The sequence below is a fragment of the Salvelinus namaycush genome, chromosome 7, assembly GCF_016432855.1.
Source record: "Salvelinus namaycush isolate Seneca chromosome 7, SaNama_1.0, whole genome shotgun sequence".
In the NCBI taxonomy this organism is placed as follows: Eukaryota; Metazoa; Chordata; class Actinopteri; order Salmoniformes; family Salmonidae; genus Salvelinus; species Salvelinus namaycush.
This window is the reverse complement of record NC_052313.1, coordinates 23,435,444-23,459,940: the sequence shown is the minus strand read 5'-3', so window position 1 is coordinate 23,459,940 and position 24,497 is coordinate 23,435,444. Positions and strand designations below refer to the sequence as shown.

General features: G+C 41.8%; 1 protein-coding gene across 2 annotated transcripts; it reads left to right on the top strand.

Annotated features, from left to right (window-relative positions):
- The first annotated feature begins 1,848 nt into the window (after positions 1 to 1,848).
- On the top strand, positions 1,849 to 20,494 carry LOC120051114 (cingulin-like protein 1). 2 transcript variants are annotated; one of them, XM_038997786.1, is made up of 17 exons: positions 1,849 to 2,773; positions 3,033 to 3,122; positions 3,297 to 3,530; positions 3,699 to 3,848; positions 4,126 to 4,362; positions 4,550 to 4,654; positions 4,882 to 5,133; positions 5,542 to 5,637; positions 10,539 to 10,763; positions 14,157 to 14,268; positions 14,504 to 14,527; positions 17,724 to 17,773; positions 17,920 to 18,150; positions 19,344 to 19,469; positions 19,722 to 19,958; positions 20,044 to 20,148; positions 20,332 to 20,494. In XM_038997786.1, the coding sequence occupies exons 1-17, from the start codon at positions 2,738 to 2,740 to the stop codon at positions 20,365 to 20,367; spliced, it is 2,346 nt and encodes a 781-aa protein (XP_038853714.1). In that variant the 5' UTR covers positions 1,849 to 2,737; the 3' UTR covers positions 20,368 to 20,494. The 2 variants fall into 2 exon arrangements, with proteins under 2 accessions (XP_038853714.1, XP_038853713.1); XM_038997785.1 differs by having other exon boundaries at positions 17,917 to 18,150.
- The last annotated feature ends 4,003 nt before the right edge of the window (positions 20,495 to 24,497 follow it).

The following is a 24,497-nucleotide window of genomic DNA, read 5'->3' as shown; positions in this document are numbered from 1 at the left end:
CCACCCCAACTCATGCCCTGACCATACAAAATAAAGACAAAACAAAGGAAAATAAAGGTCAGAATGTGACAGTGTCAGGGTGGAAGCTGTCCCCCTGTAATAGAGTATTTCTGTCCGTTTCTTTTCTATACAGAGTTGTAAACAAGGTTCCAGTCGATTTCTCAGTCGACATATCAAGGTAATGAACACGTTTAGTGTCACATTCAATAGTGAATTTGAGATTGGGGTCCATGTCATTGAGTAATGTCATTCGATACGTGGAACGGATGTGGGTGGGGCTAGGTCTACATAAGGGTGCTAATTTAAAAAACTCACAAAAGGAGATAGTATTGAGTCGAGGGTCATGACGTGTCGAGAAAGAAGGGGAAAATTGAGTTTTTCCCTAGAGAAAGCAAGAACAAGATGAGTGTCAGGAATGGATCAGCAGTAATATCATAAGAAGACGTGTACTTGGAAAACGGAGTAGGAATGGATGGAAAAAGAGAGGGAGAAGAGCCCTAAGAGAGAGAGGGAAGAAGAGGGTGAGCTTGAGTCGGATAAAAATTATGGAAAAAAAGGAGATGGTTTGTCAAAGAAGAATGTTAGAAGGTGTAAGCAGAGGGAGCTGAAGACAGGAGAAAGGGAAGTGAATGAGGGTGAAGTATCGAAGGTGATAGGTGCGGTAAAGTTTTCGGAGACCGAGGTATGCACTGAGGATCAGGGTGAAGAAGAGTCTGTGACAGTAGGAGTGAAGTTTATGGAAAAAGTGGACTCTTGCCTTTTGGCTGATCCATTTGTGGTTTCACAGTGGGTGAAAAAAGAGTTGGGTCATGTGGAATCGGTGAGGGTAACTAGAAGTGGTCTAGTGATAATTGTTTGTGTTTCTGTTGGGCAGAGGAAGAATGCGCTCAAAGTAAAATGAATGGGGGTAAGAAAAGTGAATGGTTTTGTTCTCAAGAAAAGAGCACCAATGAAAGGAGTGTTAACTGGGGTGGCAGTAGATATAAAAGTTGCCTAGCTGAGGGCAAAGATCTCCGGTGTATGTGATGCTCGTCATTTGATGCGACGCGGACAGGGTGGCGAGAGCTGGGAAACAGAAGATTCATTGTCTGTTCTTTTGAGTTTTGAAGTTGAGTCTTTGCCTGACAAAGTGAAGTTAGGATATATAAGTTACAGCGTATGTGCCGAATACATTAAAATGTTACAGGTGTCAAGCTTATGGGCATGTGGCAGCAGTGTGTATAAAGGAGGGTCCAAGGTGTGAGAAATGTGCAGAAGGGCATGAGACAAGGGAATGTGTAGTATTGGGGAAAGTAGTGGAATGTGTTAATTGTAGGGGTGCCCATGGAGCTGGGGATCAGAAATGTCCTGTGCGAGAGAGGCAGGTTGAGGTTTCCAGGGTTACAGTAGTGCAGAAGTTGTCATATGCTGAGGCATTGAAGAAAGTAGAGGAAGATGGGTTAAGGGGGAGGAGTGGTGAGAGTAGTAGAGATATACCAGTACAGAGGGATAGGCCAAAAGGTGATATAAGTTTCAGTAAAATGGGATTTTTAGCATTTATAGCAATGGTTATTAATTGTACTGCAGGGATGGATCGGAAGTCTCAGAAAATTGAGGTTGTGGTGGCAGCTGCATAGAGGTATTTGGGTGTGCGAGACTTGACAGCAGAAGAGTTACAGGGTGTGTTAAGTGGTGATGTCCCATCCTTTCAGGATGATGGCATGAGGTAGGAATACATTAAATGTAATGGAGTTGTACTCCAGTCTAGTAGGTGGCGGTAAAGCAACAAATTGGATGCCAACTACCGTTAAACCTCATAGAAGAAGAAGAAGAAGAAGAAGAAGAAACTCACAAAAGCTCTGACGAAGGCCGTGATACGGAGTGACAAGTAAACACAAATCGGTCACATACGCATGGTTAGCGGATGTTATTGCGAGTGTATAGCGAAATGCTTAATGATAGCAGTGATACTATCAAGAACAGTGTGCGGGTTCCTCCTTTTTTCCACTGTTTCCAAAACTAAAATATGTTACGAACAGAGTGAACAAAGTTTTTTTTAGACTTTACCCTTTGCCAACGTTTCTAAAATGTCGTTGTTTAGAAGGAGTGCAAGGGCGAATTGAGTTATTGTACACGGTCACTTCAGAGTCGTTTCCTAACAGAAATACGCAAATATATGCTAGAACGCGCCAATAGGCTCTCGTTAGCTCGTGCTTGGCTCTGCCCACCTGGTTGTTTGTTCTATCCACTAGGAGTCATTTGCTCACATTGGAAACTACAGGCGGTGGTCTATATTGTGCTACGCTAGCAGTACCAGAAACAAAACCAACAACTGCGCTGTAGCAGTACAGTAACGCACCAGAAATATCGCACGTTAGTGACCTGCAGTGACTCAACTACTGTGGCTCAAACTATTGATATTTTGAATCAGAAAAAAACAAGTTGTCTAATCTGTGTGGGTTTACTGAATGCGGTGAGAATTCCCCGTGGACAGAGTTACTGCAAATTATGTATTGGTAACTGGGATCAGGATGACCAACGTAATCCTTATCACATATTCTACCAGTGCAGAGAGACCTACACCCCAAGACCTGTACTAGACACAAACACCAAGTTTGATGAAATTGAAAAAATAAAGAAGACTGGATTGCAAACTGATGACACTGGATCTGGAAACATAGTCATATACTCCAAGTCATATACTGAGGAAACATACTGAGGAAATAGCAAACACACTGAGGAAATACTCAGCAAACATATGCTGAGAAATCAGCACCTGGTTAGCAAGAAAAAGGTATGGATAATAACGTTTTCATGTCTGCAGTGACAAAATTACATGGAGTATCATTGAATGTGGCACAGTATGAAATTAGCCTACGTGTACATTGTACTTTGCATGTCATGTGAGTTCAGTGAATTACACAGGCCCCTCCCATCTACCAGAGAAGGCAAAGACACATTTCTATCTATCACAATATAACATTCAGGAAGAGTGTATAATGTTGTAATACCACGGTAGTATTGCCTCAATACCAGTGCATGTTTGTCCACAGAAGAAGATGAGTGGGACCAAGACATGCAAACAAGAAACCCAGTCACCAACTCCCTCTTCTAGTGGACAGGCTGTGGAAAAACAGGACTTGGTAAGTGCAGAGTTTGTATGTACACAGTAGGTATATGTGTGTTCAGTGATACCCTCCTGATTAAATTGTTGGTGATATCATACTGCCCCCTAATTGTTTCTCTGACCTCCTTACCCTCTTTAACTTTGATGTCTATGTCACTGCCTCACCTGTCCCCCAATTTATAACTTGAAGAAGGAGTTTCAGGATCCAGAGCCAGAGAAGACACAGAAACTGTATGCTCAAATGAATTACATCCTGGATAGGGTAAATCAAAACAACTTCCAGCAATCGATGAAGGCAATTACTAAGTTCACCATTAACACAGAGGCCAGACTGAAGGGCATCATTGACCTCATATATGAGAGGGCCCTGGCACAACCTACCAGCTCTGCGACCTATGCCAACATCTGCCGCTGCCTCATGGGGGTAAGTCTGCATCTATACAATTCTCCGTCTGTGTTTACTTTGTCTGTCTCTGAGGTGATTGCTATTTTTGTCAAATGCCAGTGACCACACACCAAGAACAGCAGTAAATCATACATATTGTGCTTTTAACTTGAGTTTTTTCTCCCTTCTGCATATCCTCCTCCTCAGCTTAAAGTACCCACCGCTGCCAATCCAGGAGTGACAGTAAATTTCCGCAACCTGCTTCTGAACCGAGTCCAAAGAAACTTTGAGAACATGGCGAGAAGCAGTCGTGAAATCTTCCGGCAACAACAGGAGATGGTGGATGCCATCACCAAGGTAGCACATCCATCCCTTCAGACACACTGTCGACTAGATTATAGACCAACACTTTGAAACATCTTTTTGAGGTATTCTATTCTAATCTGATCAAAATTATATTCATTCCTCTGTATGACTTTAATGCTTTGATGTGCGATTGATTATGTTGCCCTAACTGTGCATTGGTAATATATTGTGGTGCTATTCCCTTCAATTGATAATTGGAACACGGTTTGTTATCTAACTAGTAACAATTTGTATAGTTTAACTTGTTAACTTTCCTGATTCCTTCCAGGAGGAGGAGCGCCAGCGAGTGAGGGAGGAGCTGGAGGAGGCCAAGACCGAGGAGCGGAGGCAGTCGCTAGGCAATATCAAGTTAATGTGTGAGTTGTTCAAGTTGAAGATGCTGACTGAGTGCATCGTGCACGACGTCATCGTAAAGCTGTTGGAGAACCGAGATGATAACTCTCTGGAGGGTCTCTGCACATTACTCTACACCATCGGCAAGAACTTGGACTTGAAGAAGGCCAGGGTACAGCATTTTGTCCGTCCATCCATCCGTCTGTCTGTTTTTGAACAAAATAAAAACATTTTATTTTTTATCCATGACAGCAAAATCAATGGCATTTTTATTCCACATTTTGGGATTGATCAATCCAATAGATTCAGATCTATAAATCAGTCAACTACATTCACCTGGCCTGTCTATACTTCCACAGCCCAGAATGGATCAGTACTACAACATGATTGTGAAGATTGTGAAGGATAGTACGACCTCCCCCAGAATCACAAGCATGCTACAGGATGTGCTGGACCGCCGAAAGGTATGACCATTTATTTGTCTACCTCTTTAAACACCCATATCTAACCTCTTAGTTGTTTCATTTTCTTGTTCTATGCTATTAAACCCATAGTATGTAGTTGATATGCATCAATTGTAGGAATTACAGTTCTATCAATTCTATAATATTACAGATTATTGCATTGCCAAAATGTAATGTTTTAGATGAGGGATGTAATGTTTCTGTTGTGTGTGTATTTTTCTCTCTAGAAAGAAACGGCCCAGCTTGGTGAGTTGGTGGAAAAGATGGAGAAGACCGGGCTGCAAGCTGACAATGATGCTGAGAAACACACGGGACCTGGAGACACAGAACCTGTTTTGCGTCCTCACTATAAGTCATTAGCCATGAAGAATCAGAAGCTGATCAGCACATCTATACCACTACAGGAGAACACATGTCCTCATCATGATGATAAGCTGAAAGCTGAAAACTCAGCTGCTGCTCGGGGGGCTACCAAAAAGGTATGGATGGGATGCCATTATAGGCTTAGTATAAGAGGTACATAGATATGTGGCAGGCTGTTAATTGAAATGCATTCATGACTACCTCATGAAGCTGGTTGAGAGAATGCCAAAAGTGTGCAAAGCTGTCATCAAGGCAAAGGGTGGCTACTTTGAAGATTCTCAAATATAAAATCTAGTTTCATTAGTTTAACAATTTTCTGGTTACTACATGATTACATGCATGTTATTTCATAGTTTTGATGTCTTCACTATTATTCTACATTTTAGAAAATAGTAAAAATTAAGAAAAACACTGGAATGAGTAGGTGTGTCCAAACTTTTGACTGGTACTGTATCTATCAGAAAGGGATTTGTTTTGATCCATTGTGTGATGTCAATTACAACTGTCTGTATGTTTGTCCACAGAAAAAGGTGAATGTGCAGTTGAAGACATGCCAGCAGATAATCCAGGAGAGAGAGGAGGAACTACAGAAACTGAGACAGGAAGTGGAGTCTCTAAAGGTGCGACATTAGCTGACTGATGGAGTCATGGGTAACTGCACACATGGAGTGTGTCTGAAAGTGGTCGTGTCAACAGAAGTGGTTGTATGGAAAGCGAATCATCTAATTGGGCAGATTTGTAGCCACTCAAGACCATTTTGCGTAGCTGATTGGGCTGCACGATGAGTCGATTGTTGACAACTGTAGCATTTTAGCTAAGCCTAAACCTTTTCCTAACCTTAACCTCATTCTCCCAACCCGACACATTAATTCTCCTAATCTGCTACGTTGGTTCTCTTCACCTGCTATGTAAACATTAAGCTGGTTTAACCGATAGTGGAGCGCTAATGTTAGACCCATCGCTGTTGATCCACACACTTCTTTTGCCACGCCCACTTTCAGAAACACTCCCAAGTATGCAGTCACCCACACTCTGTGATGAGCTGTTTTAGGGCTCATCTATGGGCTCATCTCAATTGTGTTTGCTTTTTTTATTTGCATTTATTTGGGGTAACCAACATACAGTGCATTCGGAAAGTATTCAGACCTCTTGACATTTTCCACTTTTTGTTACGTTACAACCTTATTCTAAAATGAATTAGATAGTTTTCCCCCCTCATCAATCTACACACAATACCCAATAATGACAAAGCAACAAAAATGTCCAACAGGGTCGTCCTGTTGGAAGGTGAACCTTCATCCTAGTCTGAGGTCCTGAGCGCTCTGGAGCAGGTTTTCATCAAGGATCTCTCTGTACTTTGCTCCATTCATCTTTCCCTCGATCCTGACTAGTCTCCCAGTCCCTGCCGCTGAAAAACATCCCCACAGCATGATGCTGCCACTCCCATGCTTCACCGTAGGGATGGTGCCTGGTTTCCTCCAGACGTGACGCTTGGCATTCAGGTCAAAGAGTTCAATATTGGTTTCATCAGACCAGAGAATCTTACTTCTCATGGTCTGAGAGTCCTTTAGGTGCCTTTTGGCAAACTCCAAGCGGGCTGTCATGTGCCTTTTACTGAGGAGTGGCTTCCATCTGGCCACTACCAGGCCTTATTGGTGGACTGCTGCAGAGATGATTCTCCTTCTGGAAGGTTCTCCCATCTCCACAGAGGAACTCTGGAGCTCTGTCAGTGACCATCACGTTCTTGGTCACCTCCCTGACCAAGGCCCTTCTCCCCCGATTGCTCAGTTTGGCCAGGCAGCCAGCTCTAGGAAGAGTGTTGGTGATTTCAAACTTATTCCGTTTAACAATGATGGAGGCCACTGTGTTCTTGGGAACTTTCAAGGCTTTAGAAATTATTTGGTACCCTTCCACAGATCTGTGCCTTGACACAATCCTGTCTCGGCACTCTACGGACAATTCTTTCGACCTCGTGGCCTGGTTGTTGCTCTGACATGCACTGTTAAATGTGGCATCATATATAGACAGGTCCCTTTCAAAATCATGTCCAATCAATTGAATTTACCACAGGTGGAATCCAATCAAGTTGTAGAAACATCTCAAGGATGATCAATGTAAACAGGATGCACCTGAGCTCAATTTCGAGTCTCATAGCAAAGGGTCTGAGTACTTATGTAAATAAGGTATTTCTGTTTTTTGTTTTTAATACATTTGCAAACAATTCAAAACTTTTTTTTCGCTTTGTCATTATGGGGTATTGTGTGTAGATTGATGAGGAAAAAATATATTTAATTTATTTTAGAATAAGGCTTTAGCGTATCAATGTGGAAAAAGTCAAGGGGTCTGAATATTTTCTGAATGCACTGTATCCAACAAAATGTAGAATGTGGACCCAGAGGGTATCACTTAAAAGTATTATTAAAAACGCTTGTTTCCAAAACTACAAACAACCATAAATACATTAATTTATATTGACAACCTAGAAAGTGGCACTATTTTCTGCACTTTTCCCTAACATTAAGAATCAACCATATTCATTTCACATGTCGGCCTTAAAAAACAATCAAATCAAACTTTATTTGTCACGTGCGCCGAATACATATGTAGACCTTACCATGAAATGCTTACTAACAAGCCCTTAACCAACAGTGCAGTTCAAGAAGAGTTAAGAATGTATTTACCAAATAAACTAAAGTAAAAAATAATAAAAAGTAACACAATAAAATAACAATAACGAGGCTATATACAGGGGGTACCGATACCGAGTCACTGTGCGGGGATACAATTTGTAATTTGTACATGTGGGTAGGGCTGAAGTGACTACGCATAGATAATAAACAGCGAGTAGCAGCAGTGTACAAAACAAATGCAGGGGAGTGTCAACGTAAATAGTCCGGTGGCCATTTGATTAATTGTTCAGAAATCTTATGACTTGGGGGTGGAAGCTGTTCATTCTATTCATTGCACATCATACCAATCATTCAAATAAATACATCTGACCAGTGGTAGGGAGCACAAGCAGCAGTGGAGTGGTTGGTCTTACTTAGACAACCTTGTCCAAAGGAAAACCTTTGCCTGCTTTTTAAAGCAATTTTCTACTTTTTCTTTGCTTGATCTTCAAGGGGAGGCTATTTCATAGACAAATGCCTGTATAGCCCACCTCCTGTAACTCCTGTACCCCTATGTGGGTCCTAGGGGGGACATTAAGCATATACCTGATAACATTATTTTGCATGACCTGCATTCCTTTTTTCAGCTTTTTTGATAGCCCACTATACCAAGAAGAGCAGGTATTATCAAAATGACACTGAATCAAGGTTGAGACAAGCGGTTTCTTAACTTTGATGTTAAAATATCTAGTGTTACGATATAAACATTTTGATTTTTTGAAAGAATTTTAGCAGAAATCAGGTCTCCAGAAAGAGATTGATCTAGGGACATACCAAGATAAGTTACACTTGTTTTAGATTCAATCTCCTTGCCTGCACAGTTTACCTTTATCTTGTCAGCCCAAAGCAATCTACGTTTTGTTCCACACAAAATCGATTCAGTTTTTCCCAAATGTAGCGACAATTTGTGGTCAGTCAACTAATCTCTACCAAATTGCAATTCCTTACTCAGGGTCTCCTCTATGTAAACTGTATCTTTCCCTGATACCAGTATGGCTGAGTCATCAGCGTAAAGCATGAGTTTGCACTTTACTGTATCTGACATATCATTGACGTACAGTACCAGTCAGAAGTTTAGACACACCTACTCATTCAAGGGTTTTTCTGTATTTTTACTATTTTCTATTTTGTAGAATAATAGTCAAGACATTAAAACTATGAAATAACACATATGGAATCATGTAGTAACCAAAAAGTGTTAAATATAAGAGGCAGCTCTAGCCTTTAGCTCAGTGAGGATGCTGCCTGTATTCCATGGCTTCTGGTTGGGATATGTGCGTACGGTCACTGTGGGGGGGGGACGTCGTCGATGCATTTATTAATGAAGCTGGTGACCGATGTGGTAAACACCTCAATGTTATCAGATAAATCCCAAAACATATTCCAGTATGTGCTAGCAAAACAGTCCTGTAGCTTAGCATCCACTTCATCGGACCACTACCGTATTGAGCACGTCACTGGTACTTCCTTTTTGCGTTTTCGCTTGCAAGCAGGAATCAGGAGGATGCGGTTATGATCAGTTTTGCTACATGGAGGGTGGGGGAGAGCCTTGTATTTGTTTCTGTGCGTGGAGTAAAGGTGATCAAAGATGAGTTTTGTCACCTCTAGTTGCACAGATGAAATGCTGGTAAAAGTGAGCTGAAACGAATTTCAGTTTCTCTGCATTAAAATCACCAGCCGCGACCGGGGGACCCATGAGGCACCGCACAATTGGCCCAGCGTCATCTGGGTTAGGGGAGGGTTTGGCCGGATGGGATGTCCTTGTCCCATCGCTCTCTAGCGACTCCTTGTGGTGGCTGGGCGCGTGCACGCTGACTTCGGTTGCCAGATGTACGGTGTTTCCTCCAACACATTGGTGCGGCTGGCTTCCGGGTTAAGCGAGCAGTGTGTCACGAAGCAGTGTGGCTTGGCGGGGTCGTATTTCGGAGGACGCATGGCTCTCGACCTTCGCCTATCCTGAGTCCGTACGTGTGTTGCAGCGATGACAAGAAGCGCTGCTTCTGGATGTGCATTTTTTTTGTTTGCTTATTGCTCTATACAGCTTGTAGAGTGCAGTCTTAGTGCCAGCATTGGTTTGTGGTGGTAAATAGACAGCTACGAGGTATACAACTTAGAGGAGCAAAAACTAGAGACTTGCTAAACAATAGAGATCACGCACCAGCTGCTGTTAACAAAGAGACACACCCCTACCCCCTAGTCTTACCCGAGACTGCCGTCCTGTCTAGATGATGCATGGAGAAACCCACGAGATATCTATTATCCATGTCCTTGTTTAGCCAAGACTCCGAGAAACATAGGATATTACAGTTCTTTAGGTCTCGTTGAAAGGATAGTCTCGAACGGAGTTCATCCAGTTTGTTCTCCAGTGACTGCACATTCGCCATCAGAACAGAGGGAAATGGCAGCCTATTTGTTCGCCGACGTAATCTCATTAGCATGCCGCCTCGCCTGTCTCTTTTTAGCCGCTGCTTCCTCTTTCAAGTCCCAGGGATTAGGGCCTGGTACAAAGTAAGAAGAACGTCTAGAGCTGCTGACTCGTTGAAGTAGAAATCTTCATCCAAATTGAGGTTAGTGATCAATGTTCTGATGTCCAGAAGCCGTTTTCGATCATAGGAAATTATGGCGGAGACATTATGTAACAAAAAGTTAAGATCAGCATTAAAAAACACAAATTAGCAGTATTTGTCAGGAGCCCGTAAAACGTCAGCTATCCACCGCAGCCCATCAATCATGACAGGGAGTATGCAAGTCAATACTTTGGGAGAAGTGCAGAGAACTCAGACAATGCTAACCAAAGTTTCTGAGCCAAATGTCTCAACAAGACGCCTCTTTCTCTCTCTGTCTTTTGATAGTGCTTATCACAGGCTACAATGGAGGACAGTGAGAGGTTCTTCACCAAGCTGATTGAGACAAGGTGCTCAGAGGTGAGAGAGGTGATCCAAGCTAAAGAAAAGGAGATGGTGAGTGAGGCTGAGGGACTCCTACAAACACTGGAGCAGGAGCTTGATGAGCTGAAGAGGACCGAAACAGAGGGTAGACAGCTTCCACACATAGAGGTCTACCCCCATTTCCTACAGGTAAAATCAATAGCGCTCGAATAAAGTGCTACAGATGTTTACAAGAACATTTGAAGAGTGTAAAGTTTGAACACTGACATTTAGAAGGGGAAATGTTTGGATCAGTTTTGAACAAAGGTATTTATTTTCTCTGTATTGGTCGGTCAATATCATTCAGAACTTATAATATAGACAACTTCAGCTGAGGATAAAGACCAATTTGGGAATACAGGAATACTTAACCCTATAATCATCATTTACACTAGACCTCTTGTTTTGGATTGTAAAACACAACCTGGAAAAGGAAATCAGAATGTTGAAATGGTTTGCGTTTGATTCGAAATTTAAACCAGGTATCTACGATAAAACATTTAAGGAATGTGCTGAGAGAGGCATGACAGCATTGTGTGCCATTGTAGAGGATGGAGAACTCTGTTTTCATTCCAAGGAGAAATATGGGATGGAAAACCAAGATTTCTTCAGATACTTACAGTTCATGGACTATTTTGAAAAAGAGAAAAAAAATGACAGAACCTTCTTTCATACCACATATGACTATCCATGTGATTCAAAATGCATATAAACAGGCAATGTCCAAGACAACCTCTTCACTGTGTCATGGCCTGATAGACTCAACTTGTTATGTTTAAGCAAAATGGGAAAAGGAACTGAATATAGACATCTCAGAGGAAGACTGGGACAATATATGTAGTACCCAACATACAGTGCATTCAGAAAGTATTCAGACTCCTTGACTTTCCACATTTTGTTACATTACAGCCTTATACTAAAATTGCTTACTGTTTTTTCCCTCATCAATCTACACACAATACCCCATAATGACAAAGCAAAAACAGGTTTTTAGGCATTTTTGCAAATGTATTAAACATAAAAAACAGATCACATTTACATAACTATTCAGACCCTTTACTCAGTACTTTGTTGAAGCACCTGCAGCAGCGATTACAGCCTTGAGTCTTCTTGGGTATGACGCTACAAGCTTGGCACACCTGTATTTGGGGAGTTTCTCCCATTCTTCTCTAAAGATCCTGTCAAGCTCTATCAGGCTGGATGGGGAGCGTCACTTCACAGCTATTTTCAGGTCTCTCCTTGTAACAGTTTAACTTTATGGCGTCCCCTCGCCCGACTCGGGCGCGAACCAGGGACACTCTGCACACATCAACAACAGTCACCCACGAAGCATCGCTCCACAAAAGCCACGGCCCTTGCAGAGCAAGGGGAACCACTACTTCAAGGTCTCAAAGTGAGTGACGTAACCGATTTTAAACGCTATTAGCGCGCACCACCGCTAACTAGCTAGCCATTTCACATCCGTTACACTCACCCCCCTTTCAACCTCCTTCTTTTCCGCAGCAACCAGTGATCCGGGTCACGACACCAATGTAACAGTTTAACTTTATGGCGTCCTCTCGCCCCGACCCGGGCGCGAACCAGTGACCCTCTGCACACATCAACAACAGTCACCCACAAAGCATCGTTACCCATCGCTACACAAAAGCCTCGGCCCTTGCAGAGCAAGGGGAACCACTACTTCAAGGTCTCAAAGCGAGTGACGTAACCGATTTGAAACGCTATTAGCGCGCACCACCGCTAACTAGCTAGCCATTTCACATCCGTTACATTAGATCGGGTTCAAGTCCGGGCTATGGCTGGGCCACTCAAGGACATTCAGAGATGTGTCCCGAAGCCACTCATGCATTGTCTTGGCAGTGTGCTTAGGGTTGTTGTCCTGTTGGAAGGTGAACCTTCACCCCAGTCTGAGGTCCTGAGTGCTCTGGAGCAGGTTTTCATCAAGGATCTCTCTGTACTTTGCTCTGTTAATCTTTCCCTCGGTTCTGACTAGTCTCCCAGTCCCTGCCTCTGAAAAACATCCCAACAGCATGATGCTGCCACCACCATGGTTCACCGTAGGGATGTTGCCAGGTTTCCTCCAGACGTGACGCTTGGCATTCAGGCCAAAGAGTTAAATCTTCGTTTCATCAGAACAGAGAATCTTGTTTCTCATGATCTGAGAGTCCTTTAGGTGCCTTTTGACAAACTCCAAGTGGGCTATCGTGCCTTTTACTGAGGAGTGGCTTCAGTCTGGTCACTCTGCCATAAAGGCCTGATTGGTGCAAAGATGGTTGTCCTTCTGGAATGCTCTCATCTCCACAGAGTAACTCTGGAGCTCTGTCAATGACCATCGGGTTCTTGGTCACCTCACTGACCAAGGCCCTTCTCTCTCGATTGGTCAGTTTGGCCGGGCGGCCAGCTCTAGGAAGAGTCTTGGTGGTTCCTAACTTCTTCCATTTAAGAATGATGAAGGCCACTGTGTTCTTGGGGACCTTCAATGCTGCAGACATTTTTTTGTATTCTTCCCCCGACACAATCCTGTCTCGGAGCTCTATGAATATTTCCTTCGACCTCATGGCTTGGTTTTTTTTCTCTGACATGCACTGTCAACTGTGGGACCTTATATAGACAGGTGTGTCCATTTCCAAATCATGTCCAATCAATTGATTTCACCAAAGGTGGATTCCAATCAAGTTGTACAAACATCTCAAGGTTGATCAATGGAAACAGGATGCACCTGAGCTCAATTTTGAGTCTCATAGCAAAGGGTCTGAATATTTGCTAAGAAAAATTTTACCCTGTTTTTGCCTTGTCATTATGGGGTATTGTGTGTAGATTGAAGATTTGTATTAATTTAATCAATTTTAGAATAAGGCTATAACATAACAAAATTTGGAAAAAGAAAGGGGTCTGAATACTTTCTGAATGCACTGTACTTCTTCAAACTCAAGAACATGGAGAGTTCTGTTGGAGAAACAAGTCGTTTTTTAATCACTCCTAGAATCAAAAGTCAACAGCTAACTATACAACAGCCATGCTGGCGGCTGTGTGGCTATGTAGATGCCAACCACACCCATTTTCTTTTGCCCCAGAGAATGTGATGGGCAGTCACAAATACTTGTTAAAGGCACCTTGCTGCAAGTAAAAAAGCCATCACCAGGAACTGGTATAAAGTAGAAGCCCCAACATGATAATCCAAGATATCTTTAATATGGAAAGCTTGACATACATATATATACCTTAAGACTCCAAAATCCTTTATTCGAAAGTAACTGGAAGAAATGGATATCATTCACAAACCAGGAAGACTTGATTAATTAATATCTTGTGAACCTTTAGTTCATTGTTTTGATCTGTTTTTGCTGAACTTTTTTGAAAAGGTATTATAAATATATATTTAAAAAATAATATAGTAAACTTCTATCTCTGCTCACTACATATAACTATTTATATGAACACCTTATATGTTGACTTTTACCATGTTGCGGTGTATTAAGATGTTTTTCTGAAATGGATTTGTGGTATATCTGATGTCCTGCATGTTTCCTTGTCTGTTTGTAGAAATTGCCCAGCATCACTGAGGCTTTTGAAGAAGTGAGGACATGTGCCTCTGAAATGCAACAGCAATTTGAAGATTCCTCCAAGTTGCAATTTGTGGAGTTTTCTAAATCAGGTGCTTATTTTAGGTCTGCAAAATTCCAGTAATTTTCCCAACATGCCCAGATTTTCCAGAAATCCTGGTTAGAGGAATTTAGATTCCCTGCTTATTCCCTCCTTATACAGGAAATCTTCCAACCTGGGAATATTGGTTTAATTACTGGGATTTTTGCAACCCAAGGCCTACTATTTCTGTGCACAAGCCAAATTCCTACATACATGAACACTTTTTTTTCTCTTTCTTTCAACAGTTGAAGAAAGTCTGGGACCATACAGTAAGTACCCAGCTAGCACAACGTTCTGAGAACCATATGTTTCTTAGAGCTTGGTGAGAGCGTGGTTGTCCTATGGTTATTTTGCATACAACCTTCCCACAACGTTCTGGGAATGGTGCAGATTACCCAACTAGCACACAATGTTCTGAAAACCATTTGTTTCTTTGGTGGAAGTTTCAGTACTTCATCTTAACATTTCATACAGGTTTCCTCATGGTCCTATTTCAAATAATGTTCTCAAATTGTTCAGAGAATGTTTTAAGAAATAACGTTTTTCTGTGGGAATTTCAGAACTTCATGATAACGTTTTCTACAGGTTTCTTCAATGTTCTATTTAAAGTCATGTTCTCAGAACATTAATCAAATCAAATCAGCTGATATCTCAAAGTGCTGTACAGAAACCCAGCCTAAAACCCCAAACAGCAAGCAATGCAGGTGTAGAAGCACGGTGGCTAGGAAAAACTCCCTAGAAAGGCCAAAATCTAGGAAGAAACCTAGAGAGGAACCAGGCTATGAGGGGTGGCCAGTCCTCTTCTGGCTGTGCCGGGTGGAGATTATAACAGAACATGGCCAAGATGTTCAAATGTTCATAAATGACCAGCATGGTCAAATAATAATAATCACAGTAGTTGTCGAGGGTGCAGCAAGTCAGCACCTCAGGAGTAAATGTCAGTTGGCTTTTCATAGCCGATCATTAAGAGTATCTCTACCGCTCCTGCTATTCTCTAGAGAGTTGAAAACAGCAGGTCTGGGACATGTAGCACGTCCGGTGAACAGGTCAGGGTTCCATAGCCGCAGGCAGAACAGTTGAAACTGGAGCAGCAGCACGGCCAGGTGGACTGGGGACAGCAAGGAGTTATCATGCCAGGTAGTCCTGAGGCATATCTTCAACCACCAACTTACCATCCTGAGACAAGGCCGAGTATAGCCCACAAAGATCTCCGCCACGGCACAACCCAAAGGGGGGCGCCAACCCAGACAGGAAGATCACGTCAGTGACTCAACCCACTCAAGTGACGCACCCTTCCTAGGGACGGCATGAAAACATTCTATAAAAAACACAAGAAAACATTAGTAACATTTAAAAAAGGTTCTAAGAATTGTATTTAAAAACATATACAGTGGGGAGAACAAGTATTTGATACACTGCCGATTTTGCAGGTTTTCCTACTTACAAAGTATGTAGGGGTCTGTAATTTTTATCATAGGTACACTTCAACTGTGAGAGACGGAATCTAAAACGAAAATCACATTGTATGATTTTTAAGTAATACATTTGCATTTTATTGCATGACATAAGTATTTGATACATCAGAAAAGCAGAACTTAATATTTGGTAAAGAAACCTTTGTTTGCAATTACAGAGATCATACGTTTCCTGTAGTTCTTGACCAGGTTTGCACACACTGCAGCAGGGATTTTGGCCCGCTCCTCCATACAGACCTTCAGGTTTTGGGGCTGCTGCTGGGCAATACGGACTTTCAGCTCCCTCCAAAGATTTTCTATTGGGTTCAGGTCTGGAGACTGGCTAGGCCACTCCAGGACCTTGAGATGCTTCTTACGGAGCCACTCCTTAGTTGCCCTGGCTGTGTGTTTCGAGTCGTTGTCATGCTGGAAGACCCAGCCACGACCCATCTTCAATGCTCTTACTGAGGGAAGGAGGTTGTTGGCCAAGATCTCGCGATACATGGCCCCATCCATCCTCCCCTCAATACGGTGCAGTCGTCCTGTCCCCTTTGCAGAAAAGCATCCCCAAAGAATGATGTTTCCACCTCCATGCTTCACGGTTGGGATGGTGTTCTTGGGGTTGTACTCATCCTTCTTCTTCCTCCAAACACAGCGAGTGGAGTTTAGACCAAAAAGCTCTATTTTTGTCTCATCAGACCACATGACCTTCTCCCATTCCTCCTCTGGATCAACCAGATGGTCATTGGCAAACTTCAAACGGACCTGGACATGCGCTGGCTTGAGCAGGGGGACCTTGCGTGCGCTGCAGGATTTTAATCCATGACGGCGTAGTGTGTTACTAATGGTTCTTTGAGACTGTGGTCCCAGCTCTCTTCAGGTCATTGACCAGGTCCTGCCATGTAGTTCTGGGCTGATCCCTCACCTTCCTCATGATCATTGATGCCCCACGAGGTGAGATCTTGCATGGAGCCCCAGACTGAGGGTGATTGACCATCATCTTGAACTTCTTCCATTTTCTAATAATTGCGCCAACAGTTGTTGCCTTCTCACCAAGCTGCTTGCCTATTGTCCTGTAACCCATACCAGCCTTGTGCAGGTCTACAATTTTTTCCCTGATGTCCTTACACAGCTCTCTGGTCTTGGCCATTGTGGGGAGGTTAGAGTCTGTTTGATTGAGTGTGTGGACAGGTGTCTTTTATACAGGTAACGAGTTCAAACAGGTGCAATTAATACAGGTAATGAGTGGAGAACAGGAGGGCTTCTTAAAGAAAAACTAACAGGTCTGTGAGAGCCGGAATTCTTACTGGTTGGTAGGTGATCAAATACTTATGTCATGCAATAAAATGCAAATTAATTACTTAAATATCATACAATGTGATGATTGTAAAGTAAAAAAAACATGGCGTGATAGCTCCGTCGTGGTGGCACTGTGGACTAATTCCATGGTTAGACAATAGAAGATCATAGGTTCAAGTCTCACTGACGGCATGCCACAATTAAAAATAAATGTGTTTGGATGATTAAAGCTTAAGCAAAATAATGTCCAATCTGTGCTTGGAATTGAAATCAGTTAAATTAAACTAGCAGTGTTGAAACATTCTCAGAATGTTATTTAATTACCTATAATTTTTGTTCTCAGAATGTAAATACCACTGCCCAGGAAAACATTCAGGGAAACATAATAAAACGCACTCAGAACCTCCCTGAAACATTAATGTACGTTCCCTGAACAGGCTACGTTTTCACTTCCATTCAATGCTTTGACATAAGTGTGGAGAATTAAAAAAATGTTCAGTTTTACCAGTCAGGAAACTTATGACTTCGTTGCCAGAACCAATGGGAAACCAAAAACGTACGTTCCCACAACTTCCAAGGAACCAAATATGCTAGTTGGGTAGTACCATCACAGCACAATTACTGGCATAAAGTGAAGGACCTAACATACAACCTCCTCTTTCTTCTTGTTTTCATTTCCTCTCTCTTTCTTCCTCTCTCTTCTCCCTCTCAGCTATCAGTTCTCTTAGCACTAGCAGACAGGCAGTGGAAGAAAAGGACTTGGTAAGATCTGGTCAGATTAATATGTACATGTGTATACGCTCCTGGTTGAATATCGATGGAGATAATATCTGTTGGTGAATCTGCCCCTTTATTATTTAACTCTGCGTACTCCCTCTTCTGCCCCCTTAACGTATTACTTGAAGCAGGACTTTGTGGACCTAGAGACAGTGAAGACAGAGGAAATGTATGAACAAATGGATAACATCCTGACCAGCCTGACTCCCAAGAACTTCCATCAGTCAATGAAGGTAGTGAGTGCATTCACCATTGACACAGAGGACAAACTCAAGGGCATCGTTGACTCTATATATGAGAGGGCCATCTTAAACCATACCAGCACTGAGGTCTATGCAAAGGTGTGCCACCAACTCAAGTGGGTACGTATGCATCTGTACAAGTCTCCATGTGTGTATTTGTGTTTGCCTGTCACCAACAGCTGTTTATTGTTTTTAATACAATTTTACCAACTCTTAGGGCAACATACACTGAGTGTACAAAACATTAGGAACACGGATTTTTAAGCCTTGAGACAATTGAGATGTGGATTGTGAATGTGTGCCATTCAGAGGGTGAATGGGCAAGACAAAAAATGTAAATGCTTTTGAACGGGGTATGGTAGAAGGTGCCAGGCGCACCGGTTTGAATGTGTCAAGAACTGCAACGCTGCTGGTTTTTTCACGCTCAACTGTTTCCTGTGTGTATTGAGAATAGTCCACCACCCAATGGACATCCAGCCAACTTGACACAACTGTGGGAAGCATTGGAGTCAACATTTTCAAGTATTGTGGTGGCAACATGTTATGGGTATGCTTGTCACAGGCAGCGACTGGGGAGTTTGTCAAGATCAAAATGCATTTGAAAGGTTTAAGGAAAACCCACCATAGTCTTCTAAAAACTTAACCACGGGATAGAGTTCCTTTTTAGCGGGACAGTTAAGCACATTTTAATGCAAAAAACACACCAAAATGGCTTTCCAATAAGTATTGAGTGTTTCTGAGTGGTACAGTATCAACCCCCTGACTTAAATCTGCGTGAAAATCATAGACAAGGTTTGAAAATTGCTGTCCATCAATGATTCTCAACCAAATTTACTGAGCTTAAGCAATTTTGACTAAAAACAATGCCCTAGGAGTTATGCAATGTTGGTAGAATCTTATTCAAAATTATTCACAGCTGTAATGGCTACAAAAGGTGCTTCCACCAAGTATTAGGCTAACTCTGCGGTGTGAAGACATACGCAATCAATATTTCTTCACATTACAATTTTTATTAATTTGTCTTTCATTTTGAAAATGTGAAGTAGTTTGTGTAGATCTGTAGGAAGAAATCCAGATTTTAAACCCTTCTGTTATTTGAAGGCAGCCAAATGTGAAGACTGTGTGCAAGGGGTGTAGACCTTCACTAGTGACTGTATATATATCAAATAAGTATCCAATACAGTAATGTAATAGTGGTCAACGTTCAGAATCTAATCCGAACTAATTAAAATCTAACTTTCTCTGTCTCTCTCGCTCCATAATCGGATAACCCGTCAATGAGTTTTTGTCTCCTACATATCCTGCCCTTTCAGCTCAAAATACCTGGAGTGACAGTGAATTTCCGCAAGCTGCTGCTGAACCAATGCCAGGAGGGCTTTGAGAAGGATAATAGTAAGATCTTAAAAGAAAAGCAGAGGGAACTCGACACCACCACTGAGGTAGCACCTCATACAGCAACATTTCATCTTTGAGATGTCAAAATCCACATTACATAAACTTCATTTCTCTTCATAATGCCTTATTCTTTATAAACAATTGTAATTGATTAAGTAACTTTACATTGATATTACATTTAAAGTATTCCCTTCAACTGATCATTGTAACACTTGTAACAACTTGTACCTTGTTTAGTCCAATGCAATTTGTATTAGTACAAGGCAGGCTGAACAGTCATCCCGGTTTCCTTCCAGGAGGAGGACCGTCAGCGACTGAGGGAGGAGCTGGAGGAGGCTAAGGCAGAGGGGCAGCGGGAGTTGCTAGGCAACATCACATTCATCTGCCAGTTGTTCAAGTTGAAGATGATGTCCGAGGGCCTCATAGACTACTGCATCGTAAAGCTAATAAAGGATGGAGATGATGATTCGCTAGAGGGTCTGTGCACAATACTCTTCACCATTGGCAAGGACTTGGACTCTGAGAAGAACCAGGTCTGTCTGTCTGTATAGATTTATTGATGTGCGTCTGTTGTTTGTCAGTCAACAGCATTCACTTAGCCTGTCTATACTTCCACAGCCCAGAATGGATGAGCACTACACACAGATTAATCTGATAAAGGAGAGAAGGAGGACCTCCCCCAGAATCCGCTATATGCTTCAAGATGTGCTGGGCCGCAGAACGGTATGACCAGCTATCCCACAACCTCCACTACCTGTTATGTTTGTTCTGTGTCTTCGGTTGTCTGTCTCTCTCTCTTTCTCCCCCTCCCTCTCTCACCTATTCTCTAATCTTAAAGCACTGATATTAGATTCTTGTTCAAGTCTGATGTAATGTTTCACGCACGATTCCACTTTCTCTCTCCAGCTCCATTTGTACAAGGGCCAAAAGGAAGACCATTGAAGACCAGGACCACGTGTTTTTTCAATTCCTCTGTCCTGTGTCTGTGTTCTTTTGCCCATCTTAATCTTTTTTCTTTTTATTGGCCAGTCTGAGAAATGGCATTTTCTTTGCAACTCTGCCTAGAAGGCCAGCATCCCTGAGTTGCCTCTTCTCTGTTGATGTTGAGACTGGTGTTTTGCGGGTACTATTTATTGAATCTGCCAGTTGAGGACTTGTTTCCTGTTTCTCAAACTAGACACTCTAATGTACTTGTCCTCTTGCTCCATTGTGCACCGGGGCCTCCCACTCCTCTTTCTATTCTGGTTAGAGCCAGTTTGCGCTGTTCTGTGAAGGGAGTAGAACACAGCGTTGTACAAGATCTTCAGTTTTTTAGCAATTTCTCGCATGGAATAGCCTTCATTTCTCAGAACAAGAATATACTGACTAGTTTCAGAAGAAATTTCTTTGTTTCTGGCCATTTTGAGCCTGTAATCGAAGCCACAAATGCTGATGCTCCAGATACTCAACTAGTCTAAAGAAGGCCGGTTTTATTGCTTCTTTAATCAGCACCACAGTTTTCAGCTGTGCTAACGTAATTGCAAAAGGGTTTTCTAATGATCAATTAGCCTTTTAAAATTATAAACTTGGATTAGCTAACACAACGTGCCAATGGAACACAGGACTGATGGTTGCTGATAATGGGCCTCTGTACGCCTATGAAGAAATTCCATAAAAAATCAGCCGTTTCCAGCTACAATAGTAATTTACAATATTAACAATGTCTACACTGTATTTCTGATCAATTTTATGTTATTTTAATGGACAAAAAATGTGCTTTTCTTTCAAAAACAAGGACATTTCGAAGTGACCCCAAACTTTTGAACGGTAGTGTATAGAGTCCAATCACAAGAACTGAACATAGCCTGTGGTACACTCCTACTCTGTTGGAAGGAGCGACTGCTATCTTTGTCCTTGTCGTTTTGCATTGAAATGCAAGTTTCTTGTGGGTTACCAGGTTTCAATTCAACCTTTTTATGCAAGTAAAGTATAGATGTAACTCCCGAGGTTCGCAGCGGTCTAAGGCACTGCATCTCAGTGCTAAAGGAGTGATTGGGAGTTCCATAGGGCAGGGCGCACAATTGGCCCAGCGTCGTCCGGGTTAGAGTTTGGCTGTCATTCTAAATAAACTGACTTGCCTCGTTAAATAAATTAAAATTAAAATGTAGGATCTTAATTTGAGGCAGTTTGTTACAGCAGGAAGATAATCCTGCAGCAACAGTACATGTGGATTATAGTGGATGGTTTTTGTTGGGGTTGCTGCATTTTACGTTAGGGCAAATCAAGTCTGACATTTTAAATGGAAATTACAAACTTTAGAAAGCTTTTTAAACCTTGAATACGCTACAAGTTTGCATTTCCTGCTGTGCAAGAAGATTCTCATCAACAAGAGTGATCAAATTAAGATCCTACATGTCGCATAAAAAATATCACGACAGGCCTGATGGAAACAGCTAATTTGTTTTGTAAACTTTCCAAAGTTTGGCAAAACAAGGTGAGATTGTTTTTTGTCGGTAAAATTCATTATGTGAGAAATGGCAGTGGAAATGCATTAATGCTTAAATATTGTTATATAACAAGGCAATATTAAACATTTTGTCCCCCCTTGGCCCAATTGAGATCGTGTGTGACTAAATCGCGTGTGAGATCAATTGAGATCGCGTGTGAATTAAAATGTGCGGCTAGATTCTCTCTTTGTGCTTTGGCTCCAACAATAACTACCTCGGTTTTATCTTGATTTAGCTGGAGGAAGTTGTGAGCCATCCAAGTATTTAAATCACTAATACAGTCTAATAATTAAGCCGTGGAGCTAAAATCCTCTGATGACACAAATGTAAAGTTGTGTATTGTCTGCATAGCAGTGAAAATCAATGCTGTGCTTTCTGATCACGCTGCCAAGGGGTAACATATATAAACTGAATAGTACCAGTCCCAAAATTTAACCCTTGTGGAACGCAACATGTATGTATTTTCTCTGAGTTATGTTCACGAAGGGTGACAAAAAAACTCTTGACCGGTTAAATAGAGCCTAAACCAATTTAGAACAGGACCGGAGAGGCCATCTCTCCAATCTGTTCAGAGGGAAATCATGGTCAACAGTGTCGAATGCAGCACTTAAATATAAGAGTGCAAGCACAGAGGTGATTGGCATCTGTGTTGGCTCTAAGATAATTTACCACTTTAACTAAGGCTGTGTCTGCTGGGCACGAAAACCAGATTGGATTTTTTCAAAAATGAAAAAAAGTGATTAACAATAGATTGCACTTCTTTAGATATGCAATTAAAAAACTATTTTGAAGGTGGTGGGAATAGGATCGAGAAGGCAGATGTTGCCAGGCCAGCTCAAGGCTTAAGTTGTGATATCACTTTCCTGAGCATGTCTGTGTCAACCAGGGAAAATGAATCCATAGTGCCTTTGTGTGGTAGGTTATGGCACATATCAAACTTCTCATCAGGTCTTGCTTGTGAAAGCTTGATTAACTGGCCCGGTGAGCTTGGCAGATGTTGCCGGGCCAGCAGGCAGCCCTGGATGTTGACTGCTGCAGTCTCTTTAGCTAATCCACTCCCTGTACTCTATGTCATGTGCCAAAGAAAAAACACCACCTGCTGGAGAAGACACATTTTGGGCCCAGTTATCCCTCTCACTTCACCTCTTCCTCATTTCAGTTAATTATTATTATTATTGGGCCAATCAGTGTAATTTTGTAAATGCTGGATCTCTATCGCAGGACGCATCATTCACCCAAGTTTTGTCGAAATTGGGCCAGTGGTGTCTGAGATCGTGTGTGACTAACGTTCAGATGGAGACCGATCTAGTCCCCTTCTCGGTTTTATCATGGGGGACAATAAACATCATATCGAAGTAAACTTGGAGTCACAAAATGACATGCTGTCTGGTCCTCCCACTATGACTCGGGAAAGCATTGAAGTTTATTAAGCTACAGATTAAATAAATGATGGTGAACTACACAGGGAGGTGAAAGTGCGAGGTGATGAACTTGATGCTCCTTTCCAATCAACATCCAGGGTCTTATTCTGACATGATGATCGATGCTTGGCTGCTTTTTGACAAATAAAATACCTCTCTGGCAAATAATAATCTTATGTAGGCTATACCCCCACTGTATCTTCGAGCGGTTGGCTACAGTAGATACCAGAGTGGGCACATTCGCTCTATAACGCAACATATTTTGTGACAAAACCATCAGTAGAGTTGAAAATGCAATGTAAACCCATTTTACTGGGATTTTTCATTTGGTACATGCAGGAATTTAACCTCAAAAGTTGTATTGATGTGCACTATGTCATCACCCACAGCCTTTTATCAGCAACAAGTCAATTTGATGGAAACATCTCTGGTGGGAAAATGCAAATATTAGAATATTTGCATGAAAATCTGTCGCTAATTGAGTGGAAACCTAGCTTGTGTTGTAATATGACTTATTGCTACTTTAATATGCTAACAAATAAAGTACCTGATGATATAAGCATAGTGGAAATTGTGACTAGTGATTTACAGGGGTAACATCAACGTTTATACAGATTAATTACAGGCATCAGTTCCAGAATTAACTTTCTAGGTCCATCCTTTAAAAATGACTTGCCAGGTAAGACCATCTGATAAAACAGTAGTATTTCCCTTTAAGCTATTTTGGCAACACCTCTACACAGTAGAATTGGATAGAGGGCAAACTTGCCCCAAAGTTTGTTTTAGCATGGACTAGTCAATTGGGTGGGGCTTCCTATGGTATTTTTTGTATTTTATTAGTATCCCCATTATCTGTTGTGAAAGCTGCAGCTACTCTTCCTGGGGTCCAGGGGCCGGATTAACAAAACTTTAAGAATATATTTCTTAACTGGCATTTTTTCCTTTATCTTCGGATTTAAGAATAAAGTTAAGCAAAGTTGATATTCCTCAATAAAGTTGTTAGAAATGTTCTTAAAGTTTTACCTAAGTTTCTTCCTAAGAAAAAAGTTAAGAAATGGGATTCTTGAAAATAATGCTTTAGGATTCCTTCTTGGAAATGTACTTAACTTTAGGACAGCTAAACCCTTGTCTTGAGACGAATGGGTACTTTTGTAACCATTCATGT